The following is a 24,579-nucleotide window of genomic DNA, read 5'->3' on the forward strand; positions in this document are numbered from 1 at the left end:
GCATTTCTTAAGTGACTGAACGCATCGAGGGAGTCATAATAGAATCTGTACATAAGTTGATTGTGTGTTGAAGGAAAGGTTTTCTAAGGACATTTATAACCCCAAGCACTGCTAGCTAGGGCTGCAAGTAGCAACTGTTTTCTTTATTGATTTATTTGCTCAATATTCTTTCAATTAACTTGAAAAAAGTAAAAGCTGCCCACAACAATTTCCCAGAACCCAAGTTGATGTCCCCTCCTGTTATGTCCAACCAACAATCCAATACTAAAAGATATTCGAGTTGCTTAAGAAAACAAAAAGCAGCAAATTCTCACATAGTAGCAGCGTGTTCAGCTTGTTATTATCATGTTGTTATCAACATCTGATGTTGTCTGACATCAGCACCTCCTTTTGATGGATACGTTTTGACTGTAAAAAAACTCATATTTTCCTTTTTTTATCCACTGGGGTGAATGTGAACGTGATTAGTGGAAACTACTTATTACCAGATGAGTGATAGGGACCGCAAACAGTAAAAGCATGCAAATCCATTTTTAATGTCTGTTGCAGAGATGATAAATATTGCTTTCATAGTCACTAGTGCTTTTCCTTGTGTGCACACATCTGGTTTAGAGTATGGCAAAGCAACCGACCACTTTATGTATTGGATGACTTTATGTATTCATCTTTGAGAAATATGTTGAGAAGATAACAACAGCTGTACTGCCGGTGTTTTGTAAACCAGGACTTGAAGCTGGACACATTCACTGATAACACGCTAACAAGTATCGGATGAAACACATGAAAAAAATCATTTTTTATGTCACATTTTCAGTATTGCGCTGACATATTAAAGTGGCAACCAAAAGCTGATACTTGGTGGCCAAAACAGCCACGCAACTGCTTTGAAAAGTCAGTGTTGAGCCCTGATGGTAATTAGACGATTCAAACAGCCACCTCACAAATTGGATATACAGCCTTTGTACTGCTGCTCATGCTACCTGCAGCCTAACAGACTAAATGTTATTTTATTTAAAAAAAATGTGAAAACAGCTGAGGCATTTTTATTTTAGGTGTGGGGTTCAGTGCCCCCACTATTAAATGCTGCAGGAACCATTCAATGTTTGGCATTCTTCAAAATATTTGAGATTATTTCTTTCTGTACTTTTATCCTGTGAGGTCATCTGTAATGGCTCACTGCCTCTTCATCCATTCTGTGTGATAATGAAAGCGTTGGGTTTCATAATGATTGGATTTTATTGCAACAAGGAAGTCATTTAACTTTATTCCATTGTAAAATCTAAATGAATCATGACATCAAGATTGTATTGCCTTTAAACTTTGTGTACTGAATATGTTTTTGGCTTGTTTCCAGGTTAACATAAGTCATTTGTCAACACTCATGACAGAGCTGTTAGTGCCTTGTTGTCGGGATGGTGGCGGTGCAGCGAGGCCGGTGTGGCTGCAGGCCGTCTAGAATTAGCAGCCACTCTGTCAGTTGAGTTACAGCAGAGCAGAGCAGGAATGCCTGCAGTGGTAGGCAAGCTAGGGTACATGAGGGCTGCTTTGGCAGGGGGCCATGTTGTGCTAGTGAGAAGGCCTGCATGCTTGGATATATTAGCAGGGGTTTTGTAACCATTGTAATGAAACGGCCGGGCTCCCGCGGCCCCTGAATGGCCTTCCAACACTGAATGATTTAGAGCCAAAAGGAGAGGAAGCAGCTCAGAGGACGGCCTTGGTCACCCAGCGAAGAAACTACAGGACAAGTATCCCATTCACCGCTTTATTTACACTCCCCTTGTTTGTCAGCACACCCTGCTCCTGTCTGTTTTTACATTTAAAACACACATTTGGCAGGTCATGCTTTTATAGACACACACACACACACACACACACACACACACACACACACACACACACACACACACACACACACACACACGAATCCAAGTGGTTTTACAGGGGTAATCGTGGAGGGCAGATTATTGTCCTGCTTCAAGGCTTATCAGAGTATACTCAGTGTCTATCTCTGTCTGTCTCACAAACACAAACACACACACACAAACACACGTTGTTCTTTTATTGGAGGACGTTTCACATTATGCGACTACTGTCTCGAGTGACAGTTTGGCTGTATCGTAGAAACGTATATCAGGAATATTTGATAAGTATCAGGTCGTCCCTCGCACACACACACACACACACACACACACACACACACACACCCTCCTCCTGCACCTGTCTGGTGCCACAGCACTGTGAAAAGCTCTTGTCGTAAATTCCTGGGCTTTGTTAAGAGGTGTCATTGGCCGGGTGCCTGAGGAGGGCTGCAGGGTCAGGGAGGGCATGTGTGTGTATGTATGTTTATGCACGCATATTTACATGCACTCTCTCTTTGTGGCGCAGTAATATGCTGAGTGCATGTGCGTGTTTAAGTGTTGGGGGTGGACGTGGTTACCCAGCTCAGGTGTCACCCAGAAAAATGCAGACCTTTTGCCCTTTGACCCCGGGACATGGCCCTGGAGGGTTGGGTGTCAAACCATCGCCCCTGAACCTCGGTTAGCAAGGTGTCACGTTTCTCTCCTGGCTGCTGCCACAAGGCCAAAGCCTTCAGAGGACACAGCTGTATGTGTGTTTGTAAGTGTGTGTGTGAAGCAACAGTCATTAACTTTGTCAGAGGCAGATCTGCCTTCCAGGGCTGATGGATACTGACCAGGTTCATGATCATTATCAAATAAATGGAGCAATAGAAGGACACTGATTCTCACTATTGAAGGGTGTTTTATGTTACAGTGGAAAGTGTTGTATCACATATGGCCTGACTTTGCAATTGAAATCGTTCTCGTAATAATATTGATATTTTTCCGTATACAGTGTATACATGATGATAAGGACTATGTATTGAATTGATTCATTGTGTCCAGGAATTCAAAGGACAAGTTAACCCCAAATTGAAAGTTAAGTGATTTTCTCCCCACCCAACTCTTCATCAGTATGAGGGTTAAGATAGTACGTAACGACCAAATTTCCAGTTTTGGGTGAGCTTATCCTTTAAATATTATAAACTGTGATGTACAAAACATTAGGATAGAACTCTTGGTTGCTCACACTTTTGATACTTTAGACAACATTTCATTAAGTTCATTCAAATCTGACATATTGACCAATTTGGCACATATATACAGACATAATAAAAAATGATAAGAAAAATGTATGTTCGATGGAATTAACAGTCTGGACCTGTGTTATGCAGCGTTCCTGTCAGAACTCAAAACTTTTGATCATGATTATGAATTTAGACTATAGAATTTTGTTAAACTATCGCTGTAGGGTCGTGTCAACATGATACAGTTCTACTGAAAGCTGATAAGGATAGTACTGCGTGGCCCATGACATGTAATGCTTACATATAACAAATAATTACCAGTTTATACTCGATGTAGGACCGTCCCTTTTTAGCTGGTTATATTCTATTTACATCTTACGTCATTCTCATTAGTACTGATTTTGAGATATTAGGATTGTAGACAAACTCAGAAATGTGTAAAACAGTGTTTCACGTTCGAGGAATTTCACTCCTGAACACCTTGTTTCGGACCTGACCGGGCTCTCTGTGTACTCGACCCCTCCCCAGATGTTGTTTCATGAATTTGCACCTCTAGTTCCCTCCACCCATGCTCTCCCTTCTCAGAGTGCCTCTGTGTCTGTTATTGGCAGGAAGCTGTGACAGGGAAGGCTACTCAGCCAGCGGGAAAAGGAGGCTAAACATGGTTTGGTGAGGAATGTGAGAGAACAGCCGCGTTCATTTGTACATTCACCCGCCGGCTTGCCAGCCTCTCAGTCGACCATCCAGACCTCTGAGTGCCTGGACAAGGGGCGCCTTTGTCCCCCATCTGCTGGCTACACCCTGCCCTGTTCCTGCCCCCCATCTTACCCTTCTCTCCATCCTGTTGCACCTCCTCTGCCTCCCTCTTTTCAGTCGTGGGCCCTCGCCCCAGAATAGCACAGCAGGTCCCCTCTGAAAATAGAGCTGGTGATGTTGGCAGGGTCAAGCACTCTCTCTCTCTCTTCTTTCCTCTTTGTATCTCTCTCTCTCTCTCTCTCTCTCTCTCTCTCTCTCTCTCTCTCTCTCTCTCTCTCTTTCTCTCTCTTGCAGGATCACTTTTGTTTCAGAAGTCTATTCAGAGAAAGTAATTAGCTGATAAAAAAACAACCAAAGCTTCTATATTTGAAATGAGAAATCTTTAATCAATAAAAGCTCATATCATGAATGTATTAAATGTCTGAATAGCCCACCAGCCCCTAGACTGAGAGCCTTGTTTACCATCTAGGCCTGGGCTGACAGGCCTACAGAAGGTAGATTTGTCCCGCTGAGTCATGTGGTCCAACTTTGATCTCCCATGTATCTGTGCTGTGAGTTTTTCCCTCTAAAGTGTAAAAAAAAGGCAGGTTAACCAATGAGTGCAGAAAGTTGTAAATAGCTGTTTTTTCTGTTTGAGACAGACTCAGGCTGCCTGTGTGGTGATGAAGCATGGTGCCCATAATTTGACAAATTTCACTTTAATCACACAAATCAGGTCTGGCTATGTGCCAGGTCTTTCTCTTTCTCTTCCTTTGCCAGATAGATTCATTGGAGGTGGTAAATGAGTGAAAGTCTGGGTTGTAAGTCAGTGATGGAGGTCTTATCTTAAGCATGGGGAAGTAACAAGCAGTGAACACAGAACAGACAACTGTTAAAGTTTGATTTTGCAATCAATGGAGTGGAAGTTTAAGGTAGCTGAAGATGAAAATACCTAGTTAAGTGCAAGTACTGCAAAAGTGTACTTAAGTAGAGTACTTGAAGATAAGAGATAGGACACCTTCCCGAGAAAAATGAGACCTTCATCTCTTTCAGTCACCTGTACAAGCCTGTGGAAGATTTGAGTAATTTACTGATTTGTTTTAGTTGTTTAAACGCTGGACTGTGCATCTCTTTATGAACGACAAGAAGATGAAAAGTTCTTGTTGGTCTAGCGACATGTTGGAGAAACTGTAAAGCCACACCTCAGTCCTGTAGACTAAACAATGGCTGTCACTCCTGAGTAGAAATTTCGCATTGTAGACATCTAGTTAAACAAGAGCTGTCTACAAGGTCCAATCCAAATGGATATTTTTCAACTTGAATAATGACTGAGTAACTCTAGCTCAACCCTGGAGCTGTTGGTGTCTCTAGACAGACATTTCCCTGCTTAAAGTTCCTTGTTTTTCCTGGAGCGGCAGCTAAAGACATTCCACCTCAATTTCCCTACTGTTTGACTGAGTGAAGCCCACTCGCAGGAGAGGGGCCTCATGGAAACTTTTTGGGAACAATCAAATGCTTGATCTTGATATCGGCGCCATTTCAGCAACCTGTTAATTTTCTAAATCGCTGTCTGGGTTTACTTATATAGGCTGTATCTGTATTATACAGTGCTGGAGTGTTTATGGAGCTCCGCCTGCTGAATGTATCTCTGTCAGTGGATTACTGGGTTGCATGTAAACCTAATGACTTGATGATGTGCCGCGAATCCGCACATTGCCTGTGGTTTGTGTCTTCTCTTTCCTCTCCGACATAACTGGACATCTGACAGCTACTTGTAATCATGGGAGTGATGTGGACAGTCTCGTGAAACCAGCGATTACAGCGATTTTAAGAACTTGTGGCTGGTGGAACCCATTTGTTCATGAGAGTGATTCAGAAATTGCTCTCTAAATATTTTTCTTGCCAAAGTGAAACTGTTTAATCTTCCCCAACCAAAGAATAATCCAAAATTCAAAATGCGTCAGTCTCTCCTTTTAATCACATCTTCTCTTGCTCTGTTATTTTCCTCTGTAGATGGTCCTGACCTGCCCAATGCAGTCAGCTCTCCTCCCTCCAGTCCAAACCCCACCAAGAAGAGCAGCTCCCTAAACTGGTCCTTCCCAGACAAGATCAAGTCCCCTCGCACTGTGAGGAAGATCTCCATGAAGATGAAGAAGCTTCCGGAGCTAAGCCGGAAACTCAGCGTCAAGGGAACCCCGAGTGGCAGTAACAGCAACAACGGGAGCAGTCACTTAGAGCCCAGAGCTCATTCTCCCCGAAACAACGGGACTGGGTCAGAGGCCGCCCCTCATTCCTCAGGCCCTCCCAGGTTAGCTACGTCTGGCGGTGGGCAGGCGAGCCGCAACGTGATCTCACGCTACCACCTGGACAGCAGCGTGTCCACACAGCACAGCTTCAGCAAGAAGAAAAGTAACGGCAGCTCAAAGTCCGCCAGTAAAGGTGGCTACCTCAGCGACGGTGACTCACCTGAGCTGGTGGCCAAGTCGGGGAAGCACGGCTCTGCGGAGGGGAAAGGAGGGAAAAACAAGGAGATGGAAGGAGGTGGTGGAAGCTCCAAACTCAACGGCACGGAGCTGGACATTGATGCTTTCCGCCATTACAGCTTCACTGAGCAGCCCAAGTGCAGCCAGTACATCTCTGGACTGATGAGCCTGCACTTTTATGGTGCTGAGGACCTCAAACCTCCACGCATCGACTCTCGAGATGTTTACTGCGCCATCCAAGTGGATTCGGTTAATAAAGCACGAACCGCTCTCCTCACGTGTCGAACTACCTTCCTAGATATGGACCACACCTTCAACATCGAGCTGGAGAACGCCCAGCACCTAAAGCTGGTGGTGTTCAGCTGGGAGCCCACGCCGAGACGCAACCGTGTTTGCTGCCACGGCACGGTGGTCTTGCCGGCGCTCTTCCGGGTGACGCGTAGCCACCAGCTGGCGGTGAAGCTGGAGCCGCGGGGTCTGATCTACGTCAAGCTGAGCCTGATGGAACAGTGGCAGAACTCCCTGGATGGAGGGCCAGATGGAGACAGGGAGCCTCAGGTCTTCGGCGTGGAGGCGTGGAAGGTGGTGGAGAGGGAGAATACGGGACTGATGGTGCCGCTGATTATCAGCAAGTGCATTAATGAGATCGAAAAGCGAGGCTGCCAGGTGAGTGAGATTATGATCTTTTTCTTTAAGAAAAACTCAAGCAGATGTGACTGTGACCAGCTACATGCTGCAGCACTAATGTTCCTTTCTGTTAATTGTCTAGGCAAAGGGTTTATAAAATTGCTTACGTCCAACTCTGTTAAATACCAGGTACTGGGCAGAAGAAAAAAGGGAAACTAAAGTCCCCGCACTAGATCTTAAATGCTCCCATGAACAAGTATTACCACCATGTGTGATGTTTTGGGCTCTGGCCTGTCTGAAGGAATATGTAACTTTATTTTTCTAGTTTTTTTGTTTAATTTTTAGAGGGTAGAACGTCAGAAAATAGTGACCAATGTCCATTATCATCAAGTGCCCAAGGTAACGCAATAGCTGTTTTTTTATTAGTCTAAAACCAACCATGTTCTATTTAATATGACAACAACTCAAGTGTTTTCTCAGTCAATCACTCTGGATTTGAAATCACAGATAATTTTGAAACCAATTGACTTAAACAGTTTCCCATTTCTCAGAATGTTTTTTGGAGTTTATGATTCATTCATTATAAGAATAGTTGCAGTATAATTTGATAATATAATGAATAATCATTTCAGCTCCAAATGATATATATATAGATATGTTTGAGGACCCAGCACACACGGATGGAAGCCAGTCCAATCCCATTCTGTCAATTGATAACAGATGGGGATTCATTTGAAAAGACGCAGGCAGGACACCATTATATAATGCATTTTTTGTAGTGAGATAATCCAACCTTCATTGCATCCTTTTGGCTCAGTATGCCGTGAGATGAGTGCTCGCCCTGCAGCAAGATATAATACTGGATGAGTGGCACGAACAGAATGGATAGAAGAGATGTACCGCAGTTCATGATGTCTCTGAGCCTTCCTGGGGCGACTGGCTCTTTTATTCAGAGAGGAGAAAGACTCCGAGTTAAGAGACCGGCATGGTGGAGTGTTCCCCTGGATCATGTGACCAGCTCTTGTTTTGTCTCCCCTCCATGTTTCATGTGCTCTTTGAAGAGAAGAGAGAAAGGCAGCAGAGTTTCTCCTAATTAGAGTTGAGACAGGGGCAGTAAAAGTGTCTGGCCACTGGTCCTGACTGATCACTCTAGGGGGGCATGCCAGGGGCAGCGGGTGCCTGGGGCCAACAGGCAAACATTAGGGGCCTTTCCAAAGAGCCTGTCTGTCAAATCAGAGCTCGCCCCGCCTCGGCCATTTGTGCAGCACTCCGTGCTTCTAGCGGGAGTCTGTTGGATTTGATTTCAAAGAAGGAGCAAATCATTTTGCTTGCTGATGTAAAAAGAAGTGTGTCATTACATTGTCTTCCTGTTAGTAGCCTGTGATAGTAGTTGGTAGTTCATAAGACTAGGTTACCAATTCTTTATTGTTTTCATCATCCATTAATCTGTTCAGTACTTAATTAGTGATAGAACATTTTTGTTATAGAAAAAAAATCAAGTTGTTTGGTCTCTAAAGTGTCAGAAAATGATCAAAATGACCCATCACAGTTTTGCAGAAACTACACTGATTCCATTCCATCTTCTAAGCCAAGAGTTCAATTGAGGGCTGGTCAGTATATCAAAAATGTATCTTTATCATGATAATATGACTATACATATATCATCTTAGATTTAGATAGTGTGTTTTAAAGTTTTAAAGGCTGTATCACAATCATTTTCTGAACTGTTTTACTTGCTCTAGTAATTGCCTTTACCCACTTAGTCATTATATTCACATTACTGACAATTATTTATCAAAAATAAAAAAAATGTGTTTTTTATCATTTTGTAGAAGCACCAATAGTCATTGCTACAATATAGTTCCATTATCAATGTACAAATAAAGTTTAGAGACAGTCAACAGCCAACTTATTATAAACACAACATATTTATTTTTGTATTAATATGTGAATTATTTTGGATAATTTGATTCATCTTTTAGTCACTAAAATTTTGAAAAAGGCCTATCACCTCTCCCCAGAGCTCAGTGTGACCTCTCCTGATTGCCTGTTTTGGCCGAGCAATAGTTCAAAACTGGCATCAACTTACTAATGATATAAGATGAAGAAAAACTGCAAATACACTCATTGGAGAAGCTGAGACCAGAGACAGGCATGTTAGGCATTTCTTGTTGATAAGCAATGAACAGATTATCAAAAATGTTGTTGAGCAAGAGATCGATGAATGGAGTTATTGTTTCAACACGGAATGAGATTGTTAGATGCCGTGTTGTCACAATGAGTAAAGGGAACTTCCAGGCCTCTTGCGAAAATCTGAGTACCTGTTGAATGAGTTGTCAGCTGAACTGTCCAGGTGTACCCATATTTCATATTTTATCATTTTCATTATATAACTGCAACGACAGACACCAATTGTGGAAATACACAGTTTTTCAGAGAAACACACGCATGCTTGGTTGTATTAATTCCTATGTTTGCTGGGTATGTATAGTGTATGTTCTAGAGCTTAGTTGATTATTCAGTAAGTTTCATTTTAAGTCATTTGTTCAAACATTTGCTGGTTTTAGTTTCTTGAATGTGCAGACTCACTGCTTTTCTTCAGCAGAAGGAATTTGAAGACTTAAAATAAATCACTTAATCTTTAAAGTAATCAACAGATTCATTGATCAGTCACTGTTCAGGCCATTAATATCTGACTTTGTATTCCTTCAGCCCAGATTTCTTCTGTTGATATAATTCACCCAGCCATATTATGACTCCTATCTGTCTCTGTCTCTCCTCGTCTGCCTGTGTTTCTCCTCCTGTCTTTGTTTTTGAAGCTGTCTGTTTCCTGTCCCTCACAGCGTTTCTTCTACTCACTCTCTCCCCTCTGTTTTGCTGCCGTCTTTCATTACAAAGATGCAGAGCAGTTGACTCTGCACAGGGTATCAGTCTGACATCAAATGGAAGGGCTCCCCCAGGTTGCAGGCAGACAGGGGTTAGTACGGGGGTTGACACCAGATTCCGGAGGAATTTGCAGGTTATGTCACTGAGGCACGCAAGGCCAGAGGTGCAGTGGTGTGCCTTTACAAATGGTTATCTTGGATGTGTGGTGGAGACCCTTTTTTTCTGAGTCTCTTAGAAATCAGTGTCCTGAGGGCTTCTCCAGGCTTTTAAGACTCTGGATGATTGTGGGTGTTTTGAAAAGACTGCGGATAATGTGTGTGTCAGAGACTGGAGTTATGTATGTGAGCACACTGTACCCATTAAAAAGAGACATTTTTTTAAAAGGGTCTGTCCCAGAAACCTGCATATTACCATACATGACGGGAGAAGGAGCACACAGATGTTGTGACATGTTATGATGGGCTGCACAGATGCATAATTTCAGACAAAACTGACGTCTGAACATTGCGTCGTTAAAGCTTTAGGTTTTAAAGCCCTTTTCAGACGCTGAATCAGTAACATTGTTGGCTTCATCTGTCTGTTAAAGGAATGGCTTTTGGGCTTTCATATATAAGCCTCTGCTATGTAATGACCCTTTTAGAACATGACAGGACGGTTTGAAACAGAGCTGCAGCAATGTATGCAGGATCTGGCACATCGGGGAAACTGATTCCTGAAGGTTTTTCTGTTTCAAAGGCGATGGATTGTAAATTATTCACCAATTATCCTGCAGCTAAAGACTTAATGACCAAGAACACGAGGGATGCTTGACTCCGTTCCTCAGTGGTGGGTCCCTTGATTACTATTCTCGTTCATTTCGTTGCCTGTTGGGCAAAATCTGATGCTGCCTTTTTTTATATTACAGTTCAACAATACAAAATCATGCCGCATTCACACTAAATCTAATAGAAAAAAATGAAAAACAGACAATAGGACAGATGTACAGAGAAATTAAACACACTAGACAATATGGTGCTTGATGGGTAAGCTGGTTGATTGGTTGGTTGGTTGGTTGATTTGATGGTTGGTTGCTCTCTACTGAATTCCTAGTTTGGTGCTGTAAATACTTCTTTCTTGAATTTCAGTATTTGTTGTTTTCTTTGTGTTGGTGGCAGCTGCTTGGACAAAACCAATAATTTGGAGAAGTTGCTTGAAGGCTGCGATATGTACAAATGTTAGTCATGGTAACATTAACAAAAGTGCCTAAAATTATCAACAGAATGTGAAGAAACATTGGGTTTGGCGTTGTGACATTTCCACTGTGTTGCAGAGTTATCTATTGAAGTTAGCATGCTAACCAGCTAGCCCCATCCTGTCTTAGTCCAAAGCTCTTGTGCTTTTGGCGTAAACACCAATACTCCTCCAAGCTCCCAGTCCGGACTGCTAGCTACATGGCTAACTGAGCCAATATTGCTCAATATTTTTCACGGCTGTGTGAAAATAATCAATAGCTGTAGCCCTATTTTTGTTCCTAGCTACAACGATTGTGTGTTTGTGTGTTTGTAGTCATGCACTTTCTATACTAGTTTGCCTGCTCTGCTGTGAGAATGTCCTCTGCTTACGTTGGGGAATCTTTGAATCATGCCAGGAAGGCATTCTGTCATTCTGTCATGCAGGTGAGCACAGATCATTAATTTCGCTCTATTACGGAGGTGAGTCATATTGAGAGGAAACACACAGAAAACAGGTGGACTTACTCTGGTCGAACACTTGGGAGCAGTAATGAATTCAAACACACTTTCTTTCTCCCCTTTGATGTTTCTATAAAGACCTTAAGCTAATCCCGGACCAAAATAAATCTGATCCCATCACTGGCTCTACAGTCACAGAGCATCCACATTCCTGTCGAGGGAACTCATTTGGTTTGGTGGTCATTGTGCCTCGCACCACATATAGGTCTTGGCTGGCGCTGCCTCTTGTGTTGCCCGGCAGCCACAGGGCAGAAGTGCAAGCCCTACTTTTTGCTAACAGCTGTTCCCCGCCTGCGCTCGTCTCTCCCCCCTCAAAGAGAGACTCTTTTTTTTTCTGAATGGACTTGTTGTTCATTGTGCCCAGTGACTTCTGTTTACTCTCACACAAAGCCAAATCCCTGCCTAATCTGTCCTCCTCTCTCCCTCTCGTGTGAGGTTTGGAAAACACTGCTCATCTCGACGAGGAGAGCTTGCAAATAGCTGTTCTGGTGGGGAGACATTATAGCGCTCCTACGCTGGAGCCCGGAAAGGCCAGCAGTGTGTGTGTGTGTGTGTGTCTACAAATGTGTGTATTTGTGTTTGTGTGGAACCGGACCCGACCCGCCATTCACAGCCCACTGACTTAACACGTTGCTGGGGCAACCACACCAGTTGGTCTGCTATGCTACATACCAGACAGACACATGTAGGAGAAATTATGGTATGTCTGTAGCCGGGCCTAATCCCGACATAACAAGGAGACCAGTGGTGCCAAGTTCCAGCTATCAAATGTCAACGTCTCGAGGAAATTGTAAAGAGTTCCTTCAGGTCACACATCAGAGGCTTAGGTAAAGAAACATTAAAGGTTTATTGCGCGGAGCTTCCATTTCTAATGCGGAGCTGTCAGCTGTGTTTTTGGAAGAGCTCAGTGTTTATCCGTTCAGTCATAAGGACGTGACGTTTTTATCACACCTCTGAGTGCAGTTTGGGGAAACACGGAGCACATCTCCTCTTGTTCACTTTAAATAAGGCGCGAGATGATGCTAACAGATGTATAGAAGATGATGCCACCTGCACAGCAGTATTCAAAGTCAGATGGACAGCTTTTGAAAGAAGAAAACAGTGAATCATCTTCTTACAATTAAGAACTTAAATTCATAAGTAATGGAATGCACTGTTGCTCAGTTCACTCTGCTCAAGACTTTCACTGTTACAACCTCACTTGACTTTAGACTTCAGATAAACATTGCTGTGAAGCTGACACCACTGAATTAGTTTCCTAATTTGATGACTCTTTTTACCCAAGGACATGCCTGAGACCAGTCTGAAGTTTCCCAAGCAACAGTCCATTTTTTTTTCCTCTTTGGCTGAGGCTGCTTCTGTGGAGGAGGGAGAAAAAGAACTAAATAAATGACTCCAAAGGCAATCCAGGCACACCAAAAACACAAAGTGTCAAGACTCGAAAGGAGGAAGGAAGTATTAAGAAGCCCTTATTGTTGTGGCTAAATCATTAAAAGGGCAATTATTAAAAAAAGCCAACATGTTTTAGTCCTTAGGTTTCCACTGGGGCTGGAGCCTTTTAAGCATTTTAATATTTCCTTCCTTATTTCTTGATATTTTCGTGCTCTTGGTGCGCCTGGATCGCCTTTAAAATTGCCTTTTTCTCCTGTTTTTTAAGAACACTTGACCAAATGCTGAAAAATTTGGTATTATGGTATGAGGGCTCCTGGTGAGTCTTTTGAAGTTGTTGAAATGATTAACAGAGAACGGTATAACCAATGGGATACCCTGTGAGTTTAGATCTCTACATAGTCCTCAGACAATCCTGGTGTGCTGTATTGCCTTAAAAAGGGCTTGGGTTTGGTTTATTTTTTCAGGTTAGAGCAACGGCCCCCTCGAAATATCTGTGCACAACTCTGCTGTTCAGTGATGGACTCAGGAGGTTTAATGGGCTGGAGCGAAAAAATATAAAGGGCACCAGCTGTATGTGGTGGGACACACAGAAAGGCAGGATATACAGTATTTATAGTGACGCGAGGACACCGAGTTTGTCCTCTGGAAGGGCTCCGCAGAGGGAACTTTACCATACTGTCAGGTCGTTCAAGAGGGCACTTCTGTTTATTGTTGTCAACATGAGGGCATGTTGGTGATTGCCACCACTGCACCCCCACCAGCGCTTCTCTTAGCATTGCTTATAGCACTCATCAATATCAATATCCTGGATGGCTGTGTTAGCTTAATTTGGCTAACGTTTGGCTAATTGCATATCAAAATGCATTTTTAGCATGCCAGAGAAATATTTCAGAGTTTTTATCACTTTTTGTTCAGTGAGAGTTACGTGGTTTTACGAAATCGAACAAGCTGAGTCGATCTTCTGCTGGGAAAAGGCAGCTGGTTATCAGTTAAGATGTGTTTTATTTGTCTGGCCGGGATGCTGTAAAATGCTGTAAAATCTGTACAACATGGAGTCTTATGTTGTTAAGATTTTACAGCTATCCTTAAACCCTCGTTTTGGATGGGAAAAGCCAGACAAAAAACTTCAATGATCAAAACAAAGGCAGCAGAATTAAGATATAAAGTAGAATATAAGGTATGTTTAGTAAAATAAGTCAGTATTAACTGCAATCAGTCAGTCCACTCATCAGAATTTGAAGGTTTCTTTTGAGAAAAACTGTGACCTGGAATTTGTATTTGAAAATCTTTGAATGAAAGTATGAAATCATAGTAGAATTAAATTAAATTGTAATTCAGTGTTCAACATGTGAGTTTTCTGCGAAAGTAGATTTGGCTTCTGTCCAGCACATTGTTTGAGTGCTGACGTAGAACGTGATCGATAGGGTTGTAAAAACGTCGGCCTCGCTGTCAAATGCTTTGTTTACTTGACCCACTTGTGTGTCTCCAGGTGGTGGGTCTCTATCGTCTGTGTGGATCTGCAGCCGTGAAGAAGGAGCTACGAGAGGCGTTTGAGAGGGACAGCTACGCCGTGGAGCTGTGCGAAAACACCTATCCTGACGTTAACGTCATCACAGGTAAACTGATTGCCGGTAACGGAGAACTTAAGACGGCAAACGAAGCACACAGGGTCACCGACACACACGCCACCATTTCCCAGAGTGCAAGTGTCTTCTTCAAGCAGCTTCTTTTGTCAGACTAACAGTCCAAAACCCCACGACTCTTCACTTACTGTCATGAAAGATCGGCAGCAAATTGTTACGTTTAGGAAGGTGGAACCATCCACTGTTTTTAAATTCATGCTTAATGATGGATCACTTATCAAGATATTTGGACATTCATTTTCTTTTGATCAACAAGTTGTAGCTCTACAATAAGAAGGATAAAAACAATAGATGCTGTGATAGAACAAGAAAATTACTATATTAAGATCAGGGCTTTGTAGCACGTGTACATTAATAATAAAACACACAGGATGTTACTCAAATATAGTCTAGTATGGATCCAGTCGTTGCCCTGGTGAACGTGTCTGAACTGGTGTGTCCGCTGCAGATAGGTCAGCACATGAGTCTGCTGTTTGTAGCTAAAACATTCCTGCAGTCAACTAACAGTAAAGGCTGGTGCCTGAGGGGAGGGCCCACACACACACACACACATACACACACACACACATATGCACACAAATCAGGCCATGCTGTACATTCAGGTCATTCTTTCTCCTTCAGGTTGGTGGTTGAGACTTGCTCTGCGCTGTCCCTTCTATGCCACATTTTAGTCAAGTCGGAGAACTTTCTTTTCCCAAACATGAAGAATTCAGTCTGACTCTGGATGATGTTTTATCGTCCCACAGTTGTTGAGGGCAAAATGTCCAGAAATGTCCAGTGAGTTAAATGCCACTGAGATTCCTTCAAGTTGCAGCCTCTCTCCGCCCTGTCACTGTGAAATTAAAAATGTAAACGAGGAGTTGCAGAACATCTCGCAGAGCCTTCAGCTTACGAGACCAGCCGTGTCACTGGATTGAGTAATGACTCCAGCAGTGCGACAGATGAGGGGGGAGGCACAGTTGTTGTAGAAAATGACTTGGTCATGATTTTTTGTTTCTCCCACAAAAAGAGGAAGACCATGGAAACCCCTGGGCATTGTAGGAGCTGCTGTTGGTTTTGGGAAGAGGCCCCGTATAGGCGTCGTCCTATCATGCCTGCTTTGATCCACATGCATTTGCATGGCAGGGCAAAGAACACAGTTAACAGTTGAACGGGTTAGAAAAAAAGGGCCAGCACCAGCGTGGATTGTTGTTTTTTGCTCGGTGCCTAAATTTGCTCCACCAAGCGAGTTGCTGTTGCAGATGGGCCTGAGTGAGTGGAAGAGGGCAGAGAGAGGGGGAAGGGAGGCAGATGAGGGGTTTACAGTGTGTGCTGCAAAAATGTCTTTTTTTACTAAAATCTGCTGGTTGATTGACCTTATTTCACTTTTTCTTTGAGTTTAATCTCCTCATGTTTCAAGAAACACCTTCAAATTCAAATTGCAATTGCAGTACAACGTCCCCTCATGTTATGCTGTCTACTTCTTTAATATGTAAAGGCTGATTACTGGATTAAAGTGGAGTCCCAGCAGTGTGGTGTCAGCCTAGAGGCTAATAAGTGAACAGCAAACGGATGAGCTAAGAGGGCTGGCGTGTCACACGGCTAATTTAAAAGAGGAGGTAGTGAAAGGGATTATCCGGGGATCAGAGTTCAATCCAAAGCTTGCAAAACATGCTCAGTGTGCTGCCCTCCTTTGTTTCAAATCACAGTCCTTTATTTCACATCACAATTCGGGCAAAAGAGCCAGAACAGTGTCAACACGAGCGACGTGCCGGGAAACTTCAGCAGGTCGTCAATCTCTCTGATCTGTAGTTCGTCTGCTTGTCAAACCTCCTGTGAACATGTATGGCACTTGAGAAGGTTGTCACAGATGTGATGTAAGGAGGTCAGAGGGTGATGTGGAGGTGGATCTTAAGGAATCATCTCCATCAACCAGTGGTAATAATCTAACAACTCACCAGGGCCACTTTGATTTAATGCTGTTTCTAATTCTCAGCTACTTCATTTTACACTTTCTGTGCCAAATCATGGGCACCTGGAGGTTTTTGAAACTTTCACACACTCGATCTTAGTTTTTAATGAAGTCCTTCACATACCCCCCGTAAAACAACTAGTCATCCTTAAACTCTTACACAACTTTTACACAGATTAAACAGACACAATTGAGTGTGTTACTTAATGCGCTTTAGAGGCGGTGGTAGGTGGATTTTGTTTTGTTGATTTTGACACGGCCTGACCAGCTGTTTCATCATTCAAACGTTTTGTTTTTATTCAACTTAGAATGAGCACTTTGTATCTACAGAGACAGCAGGTCCTCTTTCAGGAAATCCACCTTGTTCCATGGCCATGTTTTTACATTAGCTCGGAATGGCCGAACCAAACACTGGCACCAGAGAGGGCCAGTGGTGTTTTCAGTGAAACAAGGGGTTTTCAGTCGGTTACGATCTGCAAACTGATGCCCCTAAATCCTATGGACTATATCTTTAAATAAGTATTTCAAGTGTTTCATATTATTTTTGAGTACTTCAGTTTTCAATCAGTATCAGAAAGAACCACACTGTAAAATCTGACAAATTGACTTTACCTAAAGAACGTATCATATTATGACTCAAAATAACCCAGTAAAGTAGACAAATAACTTCAATACTTGTACAACTTCAATTTTATAGTCTACTCTAACTGGTAATTCTGAGGTAATCTGTTTCCTGGATTTTTTAAAGATCACATTTAACAGTGTAATGGTGTTTCTCAGTAGCACCTTGTGTTCCCATATAGTTGTAAGAGATAAAAACAAACTCATAATATCAGATTGTGTTTTTCCCCTGGTGAGGAAGACTTCAGCCAGTAGATTGATGTGGTCATGGAAGCAGTAAAGTGTTACAGTGTTACTGTTGGCAGCTTTGGGCAGTGGTCTCAGCCACATTAGAGTCAAGTGTCCCTCAGCGTGAGCGGTATAACCTCAGCATGTTTACAACCTTTCTGACCTTCAGATCACACCTTCAAATCACACCTCACTCACACAGCGGATCAAATGATAAAATGCACAACGGATCCCTGAGAAAAAGTTTGGTTTCATAGGACAGGCTGTCTAATGATTAAGCCCTCAGCCCGACCTGTTGTGGCTTTAGTGTGAATTCAAAGCTTCCAAAGTGATCCAGTGAAGGGAAACCGGCGGAGATATCTGTCCTCACAAAATGAAACCGGTGTGTCCCGAGCCCTGCTGGCGGAAAGCTCGGCACAGTTATTGATCCTAGCTTGTGGTCTTTAATTTGCCTTGCCTGACTCGTCTTTTCCATAGCCTACTTCCCTACTTTGCCCCCCCACCCCCCACCCCACTCCACTCTCCGCAGTACTCCAGTGAAGACATGGAAAGTCATTAACAAGTGCCCCCTTTGTTGCCGAACAAACACAGATGGTATTTGGCTCACGCATGGGGGATTAGCTGAACCCTGGGCCGGCCCGGGGAGGCAGGCAACCACTTTACAAAGAGCTGCAGGCCTGTGTGGGTGTCAGAATATTTCTTAAACTGCAAGTCAGGGACCAAGCTGCGGACATATTTCTGACGAAATGTCGCATGAGGGCACCACTGTATCCACTGTTAGGCATGGAGGTTTGCTCGTTTAGGGAGGGGGCGGTTGTTTTGATGCTGAAGAAACCGCAGCGTAAAGCTTTACCATGCCAGCGGGAGAAGGCAGCGACACACACATCTCCTCTGGCCCCCCCTAGTGCTGTGGGGGCGTGCAGGACTGCAGGGTGGGGGCCAGACGGAGAACAAACCCCCATTTGTTCTCCGGGCGAGGCGTTGACTGCAGCGCTGACAAGAGGAGTGACCTTCCGCTTTGTTTGAACAACAGGTCAAAGGTAGAGCCGTGCCCCAGTGCATTGTGTGCCTTGTAGTGTTTGGTGGCACATTTGAAACACTGAATGTCTGAATTGATTCGAAAAGGAACATTTACATCAGAATGCTTTAAGATGCAATTATCCGTGGCTTTAACTGAATGTTTTGAGATTTCGGGGGTTTGTTTTTCTTCATCTTTGAGCCGCTATTGATCGCAACAGTGATGGAATGTAACTACGTTTATCTGCTCAAGTACTGTCCTTAGTATTTGTGAGGTACTTTACTTGATTTCATGCTTCTGTATATTTCCACTCCGCTTTATTTTTGAGGCAAATGTTGTACACCACGTAAGTTACTAGTTATTTGTAGACTGCATATTACAGATTACTGTTTTTTGTATGTGAAACTGGATATGTGAAAATGGCTCAAACTGCAAACAAGAGCAATTCTGACTCGTTGTATTGTGAAATTTTGATTCATGGAGGTTTCATATTTGTAAACCTTTCCTCACTTTATAAAACGTTTACATCACCATAATGAAGAGTCTGTTGGCAGGGTTGGAGCTCGCAAGCGGAGGTTAAACTCCGCTGTGCACAATATTCAGCATCTTCATAACCAGGAAGTAAACCCTAAAAGCTAGAAAACATGTTTTGGTGCATGTGCCACCCCAGCAGTTCTCATTGGACTGAACAGGCACCATCTCTGCGTTCGGTATGTAGTTCTATTTTTGAATCTGTGGGTAGAGGAGGCCAAAACAAGAGTGATGCGGTGGACTGGCAGAGCTGCTTCATGGGATGCTGTGGTTGTAATATCGACTGTTACTGAAGAATTATTCCGATTGGGAGACTTTCACTTTGACCAAAGTAATATTTAAACACAATATCTTTACTTTTACCCAAGCATGACTTTTGGGTTCTTTTCTAACAACACTAGAAAACACAGGGCTCATTCTGCTCCTCAGCCTTAACCAGCCATACATGTGGGTGTAGATGAATGTGCAGTATGTGTAGCTGGTATCTCTTCTGGTGTGAAGCCAAACCCCGACAGTTTAAATGTGAGAGAACAGACACTCGGCGCGCGCTTGTGTTCAGCTTGGCTGTGAAAGAAAGTGAAGCACCTGCAGGGGAGGCACACCTGTTCACCCCTGAGCCCGTGACCTTGCATGTGTGTGTGTGTGTGTGTATATGCGTGTGTTCACATTTCACTGAGCACGTGTGTGTTTATGTGTGTGGATCAGGCGCCAACAGGGGCTAAGACACAAAGGTAAACACGAGCACTGACTGGCTAATGATTTACCTGAATGGCTGTGTTCTCTTTACTACAGACAAACACAAGCACATGTGCACACGCACGTACACAAGGTTTGACGGAGCGGCATATTTTTAAAAATGACTGAAATAGACAGAGCCCAAATGTGTGTGTTAAGTAGTCATGTTTGCATTTGAGGCAAATAAAGAGGATGATTTGTTTCATGAAGCGGTGCCAGTGTGACACAGTCCTGCTGCTGCTGTGTGATGATCTGCCTCACAGCACAGGCAAGGCCAGAGGGTCCACCGTGCTTGAGTTTCCATCTCGAGGGGGAAAAAAGATCCAGTGTTACCTCTCTGCATTTTATTTGCAGACTCTGGACAACAAAAGCAAGGCTTTTTTCCAAGATAAAGATAAAAAAAACATGGCTCATTTCTGCTTCCAGGCAGTCGTTTCCCTGCGATGGAACCAGCAGATTATTATTATCAGCGAGGTCTCAGCCAGGACTGACACCAGGAAGCAGGAGGATGTTCACAAAGCATTTCTCTCTTTATCTGTTTTGGAAATCAGTGTGTCTAGAGGAGCGCTACGCAGAGTGACTGTATCCTGTGCTCATACCAGATTTCGCGAAGATAAATGATTACCGAAGAATGTGAATCAGAGCTGAAAAACAAAATGCAAACATGCCGCCACAGATCAGCCACGCCGGCTCGGGGGGGAGCAGAGCAGGGGGATGTGTGTGATCGCACAGACGTTTTATGGTGTTTTAAGTGCATGTTCGCCTGAAGCCGTGTTAAAAGTGCGACCCTGCTGACTCGGAGCTGTCGTCGTGCTCGTCCACCTGAGATGGAGGGCTGACATTACGCCTGCGTGCCTGTTTGGGTATGAGTTGTTTTTCTTCAGAGCCACCACGGACTGCCTCAGGAATGCACAATCTCTGTCTCTCTCAGTATCTGTGTGTGTGTGAGTGTGTGAGGACATGTTGAATCTCGAGGAGTGCACAGAGTCGTGGAGGGGCTTTCTAAAGCGAGATAACAAAGTTGCTATTTTCTCCTGCTCCTTTATTTATTCTCCATCTTTTTTTCAAGCAGGGACAGATTGACGGCGCAGAATAATCACCAAACAAGTCAAATCCCACATATCATGGCATTTACAACCTGAGCTCATAATGTAATGAATACATAAAAACACATATAGTACATGTGCAAATAGAAAATTAAAAAAAACAAAACAAAACACGAAATTACATTCAGCTCAGTGCAATATGTCGATGTGCAGAAGGTTTAATTATAATGTTCACCAGCTATATTTATTTACAAAATACAGATGTGGTTGGTGGGGATATAAATAACTTTAAAGGTATTTAGTCATTAGTTTATTAGTAGATAGGCAACATTTGCACAATGGCATTTTTCAAAACAAACTATGTAAAAACAGTTGAAAAGGTATTTTTATGTAGCAAACTGAGCTGTGTTTAAGAGAGTAAAATAAGCAGAGCTTGCAAAAATATTCTTTACGTAAGTAGAAGTACAGACACTTGTATAAAAAAGACCCAGGTAAGTACTGATAGAAATTTTACTCAAGTGAAAGTATTAAAGGCTCTAAAATGTACTCAAAGTATAAATAAAACATTTCCCTCTAAAGAACTTTTCTACAGGACATTTCTGTGTAAAGCTAACTGGACCTCACGTCATATTCATAATTCAAAGTCTTAAAGGTAGAATCTGCTGGATTTGTCTGATCTGTTCGTAAATGCACCACAAAGATAGTTGATCACTGAGTGTCATTGCCATTTTGGGTTGGAAAAGTGTCATGAACACAGCAAGAAGCATAAGAAAAATCTAGAATCTCTGCAAAGTCTCCCTCTGTCTGTTTCCTCCTTGCTACGTCTATAGTAACAAAGTATTTGTACTTAAATACTTCCCACCTCTGAGAAAGCATAAAAAAGTCAAATAGAACAATATAAAAAGATTGACATATTTCAAATAAAATATTTGTTCAGCATTGTTAGTTAGTCAAGACTTCATAGGTTTTAACAAGTAAGTCAAGCGATAGAGGGGGAATTCAAACCTGGTATAAACACACTCTTGAAAACATGTTTTGAAGAGAGATTTGAAAGAGGTTATGGTGCACACACTAGTCTAATCTCCTATAGGCCCGGTCACCTCTGGTCCTCAGCCTAGATTGTGGAAAGCCTTGGCTGATGTCCTCATGTTGCAGCCGGCCGCATGGCGCTGATGAAAAGTCAAGGGATCATCAGAGCTATGAGGATTTGTCTTTTGGAAATAATGATTATCTCTACCAAGGTCATCAATCCATCCAGTAGTGGAGAAGTTTACATTAAAAATCAAGACTCTTGATGAACTGTGACTGAAGTGACTGATAATTCAGTCTTGTAGTTCTGGATAGAAAGGGAGAATAAGTAGTGCTTAATACCTTCTGACACCTGAAGAGAAAAACAGTGACAGCAATTCATAGAATTTCAATGATATTTACCTGTTGTATTGTGTGGTATTGTGTTTGATAACGGGTTTGTCAGTGAATGCAACACCTAAAGTTTACAGTAGATCATTCCCCGGTGCAGATAATGAACCTAATGATAACCTGAGACTTTGTAGTGTAACACTGAACTGAGTTTAGATTCTTCTTTCACCCCTTTATCCCATATTCAAAAGCTCTTACTCTCACGTAGCTGAAAGCCAGGTATCATCACCTGAAAACACATCATAGAACGCTCGACAGTCCACTTTATTCTCCAGAGATTAATGAGCGATGGACCCACGTTGCCAGACAGAAACAGACTGAAAAGCTTTAAGCCTCGGGCTCCCTTAAGGGGCAGAGTCGGGACTTACTGGGATTAAAAAGTGAGCGTGTTAAATTGTGCCCTCTGTTCTCCGCACTGGGCCTGAAGGGATGTCAGTGGATTTACAGCAAATCTTATTGTAGTTTGCTGTAAATAGAAGGCAAGAAAAACACCTTGGGTCCATAGGGGATAATCCAGAGATTCACAAGTGATGAAGTCGGAGCTCCTATTTACAGCGTCCTAATCAGAGTCAGTTACAAAGGCTCAGGGGATTGTGTCACTACTTTGGGTTTTCTGCGAACAGGGTTTAGGTTAGTGGCGCAAAGAGATTCCCTTAGAAGGCACACTCTAAACACACACCAATTACCTTACATATGTTCAAATTAGAGACAGATTTTTATCCATAGCATTTCAAGCATATTGGTGTAAGCTCATCTAACAATGAGCTCTGTAGTGCTTAAGAAGCAAACTTAGCTGTCAGGAGTAATTTGAAATGAAGTGAGCATAAAATAACTCCTGCTGAGTGGAATATCTCTCCAGCGCTTAGGTAATTTCAGGGAGTATGAAGAAAATGTTAATCATGTTTACCACGAAGCCAACGTTGTCGAGAAAAAAGGCGCATGAGTGTGTCACGTTTGCATCTCCCTGGAGCTGATGAATAATCACACCCTCTACCAGAGATGTTGAGAGCCAAACAAGAAGAACCCCTGAAACAATAAGACAACCTACAGCCGCCAGCTGAGAAAACCTGCATATTCATATTTCACTGCTGCTTAAATCAGCAGCATGAACACATCACCGTGTTTGTGCCAAAAATCAAATGCATGAAAAATAAGATCAGACAGGAGAAGAACTTAATCCTCCATTGAGAAATGCAAATGCTTCACACAAAACGAGAGATGAAGCGCATCGTCTGGGGAGTCACAGCACACCGATGGTGTCAAATACACAAAACAACAGAGCGAAGGCGGCACATTGTAAACATGTAGGCACAAGCCCTCGATGGATGAAACAGTGATCATCGGTACCTTGGTGGAAAATAAACTCGCCACGGTCCGAAGCTGGCAACAGCTCCAACAGCCAGGACAGGAAATCTCTTTTTCTGGCCTGAGGTGCAGCTGATAAGATAAGTGACCAAAACACCTGCAGCCGCAGCAGTATGACTTTCCCTCAACAAAGCCGTCTTGAAGCAGCATAATTGGACTGTTGGCAGGTGGGCTTTCATGCGCTTTTTAAAATATGCAGCAGCAGCAGTGTCGCGGAACAAAACCGCTTCACTGCAAGACATACGCCGGATTTACGGCGCAGTGTGCCTGTGTGGATTCACTGTGGGTGTCGTCATACATGTCGAGTAAAGGCTTTCATATTTGTTTGCAGCAGCACAACATTTATCTGATCGGACTGGCTCACAGGCGTCACTTGATTTGTAGGTTGTTCTCTGATGAAAATGTTCTTTTAAAGGGTAAACCCACTGATTTTACACATGTAAGTCTGTAACCAGGGACAAAGCACAAAGAAGTCATTTTGTAGTCAAATCTTTCACTCTTTCTCCAATCACACATGTCCATTACCTATACAGAAACAGTCCTCATACATCGACAAGCAGCTCTGCATCACTGCCTCTACCGCTGCCTGCTGTCAGATATGTAACGTGAATCTTGAATGTTCAGCAGCATGTCCGTTAAATGTGAGCTCACGAGCAGTCTGCGGCAAGCTTGTTCAGATTTGTTCCACAGAATAACAAGAGCAGAGCCATGTCACCAAACTAAATGCATATTTGGCGCCATAAGTGAGTTAAACCTTGAATGGCATATCTGAAGGAGAACATAGAGCCCTCCTTTGACCTGCTCCTCATCTCTGCTTGAGGGTGCATCAGCCCGCTAGCGTAACACACCTGAATTCTTGATCAGTGATTTTGCATCATCAGCTCTTTTCATTGTGTTTTATCTGTCCGTCATGACTCCAGGCCAGAGTGCAACGCTAAATCAATCAAGTGTCCTTTTTCTAGCATTTCTAGATGATCATAATCACTATAGTGGCAGTTACCCTTAAAGGACAAGTTCACCCAAAATGGAAGGTCAAGTGAAGTCCACAAAACAGTGATGCAGTATTGTCCTAAGCAAGTGAAGC

The 24,579-nt window shown here is 43.0% G+C and overlaps 1 protein-coding gene across 1 annotated transcript in view; it reads left to right on the forward strand.

Moving 5' to 3' along the window:
* The window catches only part of syde2 (synapse defective 1, Rho GTPase, homolog 2 (C. elegans)), a 53,393-nt gene that overhangs the window by 16,136 nt on the left and 12,678 nt on the right, over positions 1-24,579 (forward strand). Inside the window, exons 4-5 of the mRNA XM_037115024.1 lie at positions 5,834-6,969; positions 14,428-14,554. Coding sequence (XP_036970919.1) covers positions 5,834-6,969; positions 14,428-14,554 — 1,263 coding nt within the window. The remainder of the gene's footprint in view (positions 1-5,833; positions 6,970-14,427; positions 14,555-24,579) is intronic.

The sequence above is a fragment of the Acanthopagrus latus genome, chromosome 11 (assembly GCF_904848185.1).
Source record: "Acanthopagrus latus isolate v.2019 chromosome 11, fAcaLat1.1, whole genome shotgun sequence".
In the NCBI taxonomy this organism is placed as follows: domain Eukaryota; kingdom Metazoa; phylum Chordata; class Actinopteri; order Spariformes; family Sparidae; genus Acanthopagrus; species Acanthopagrus latus.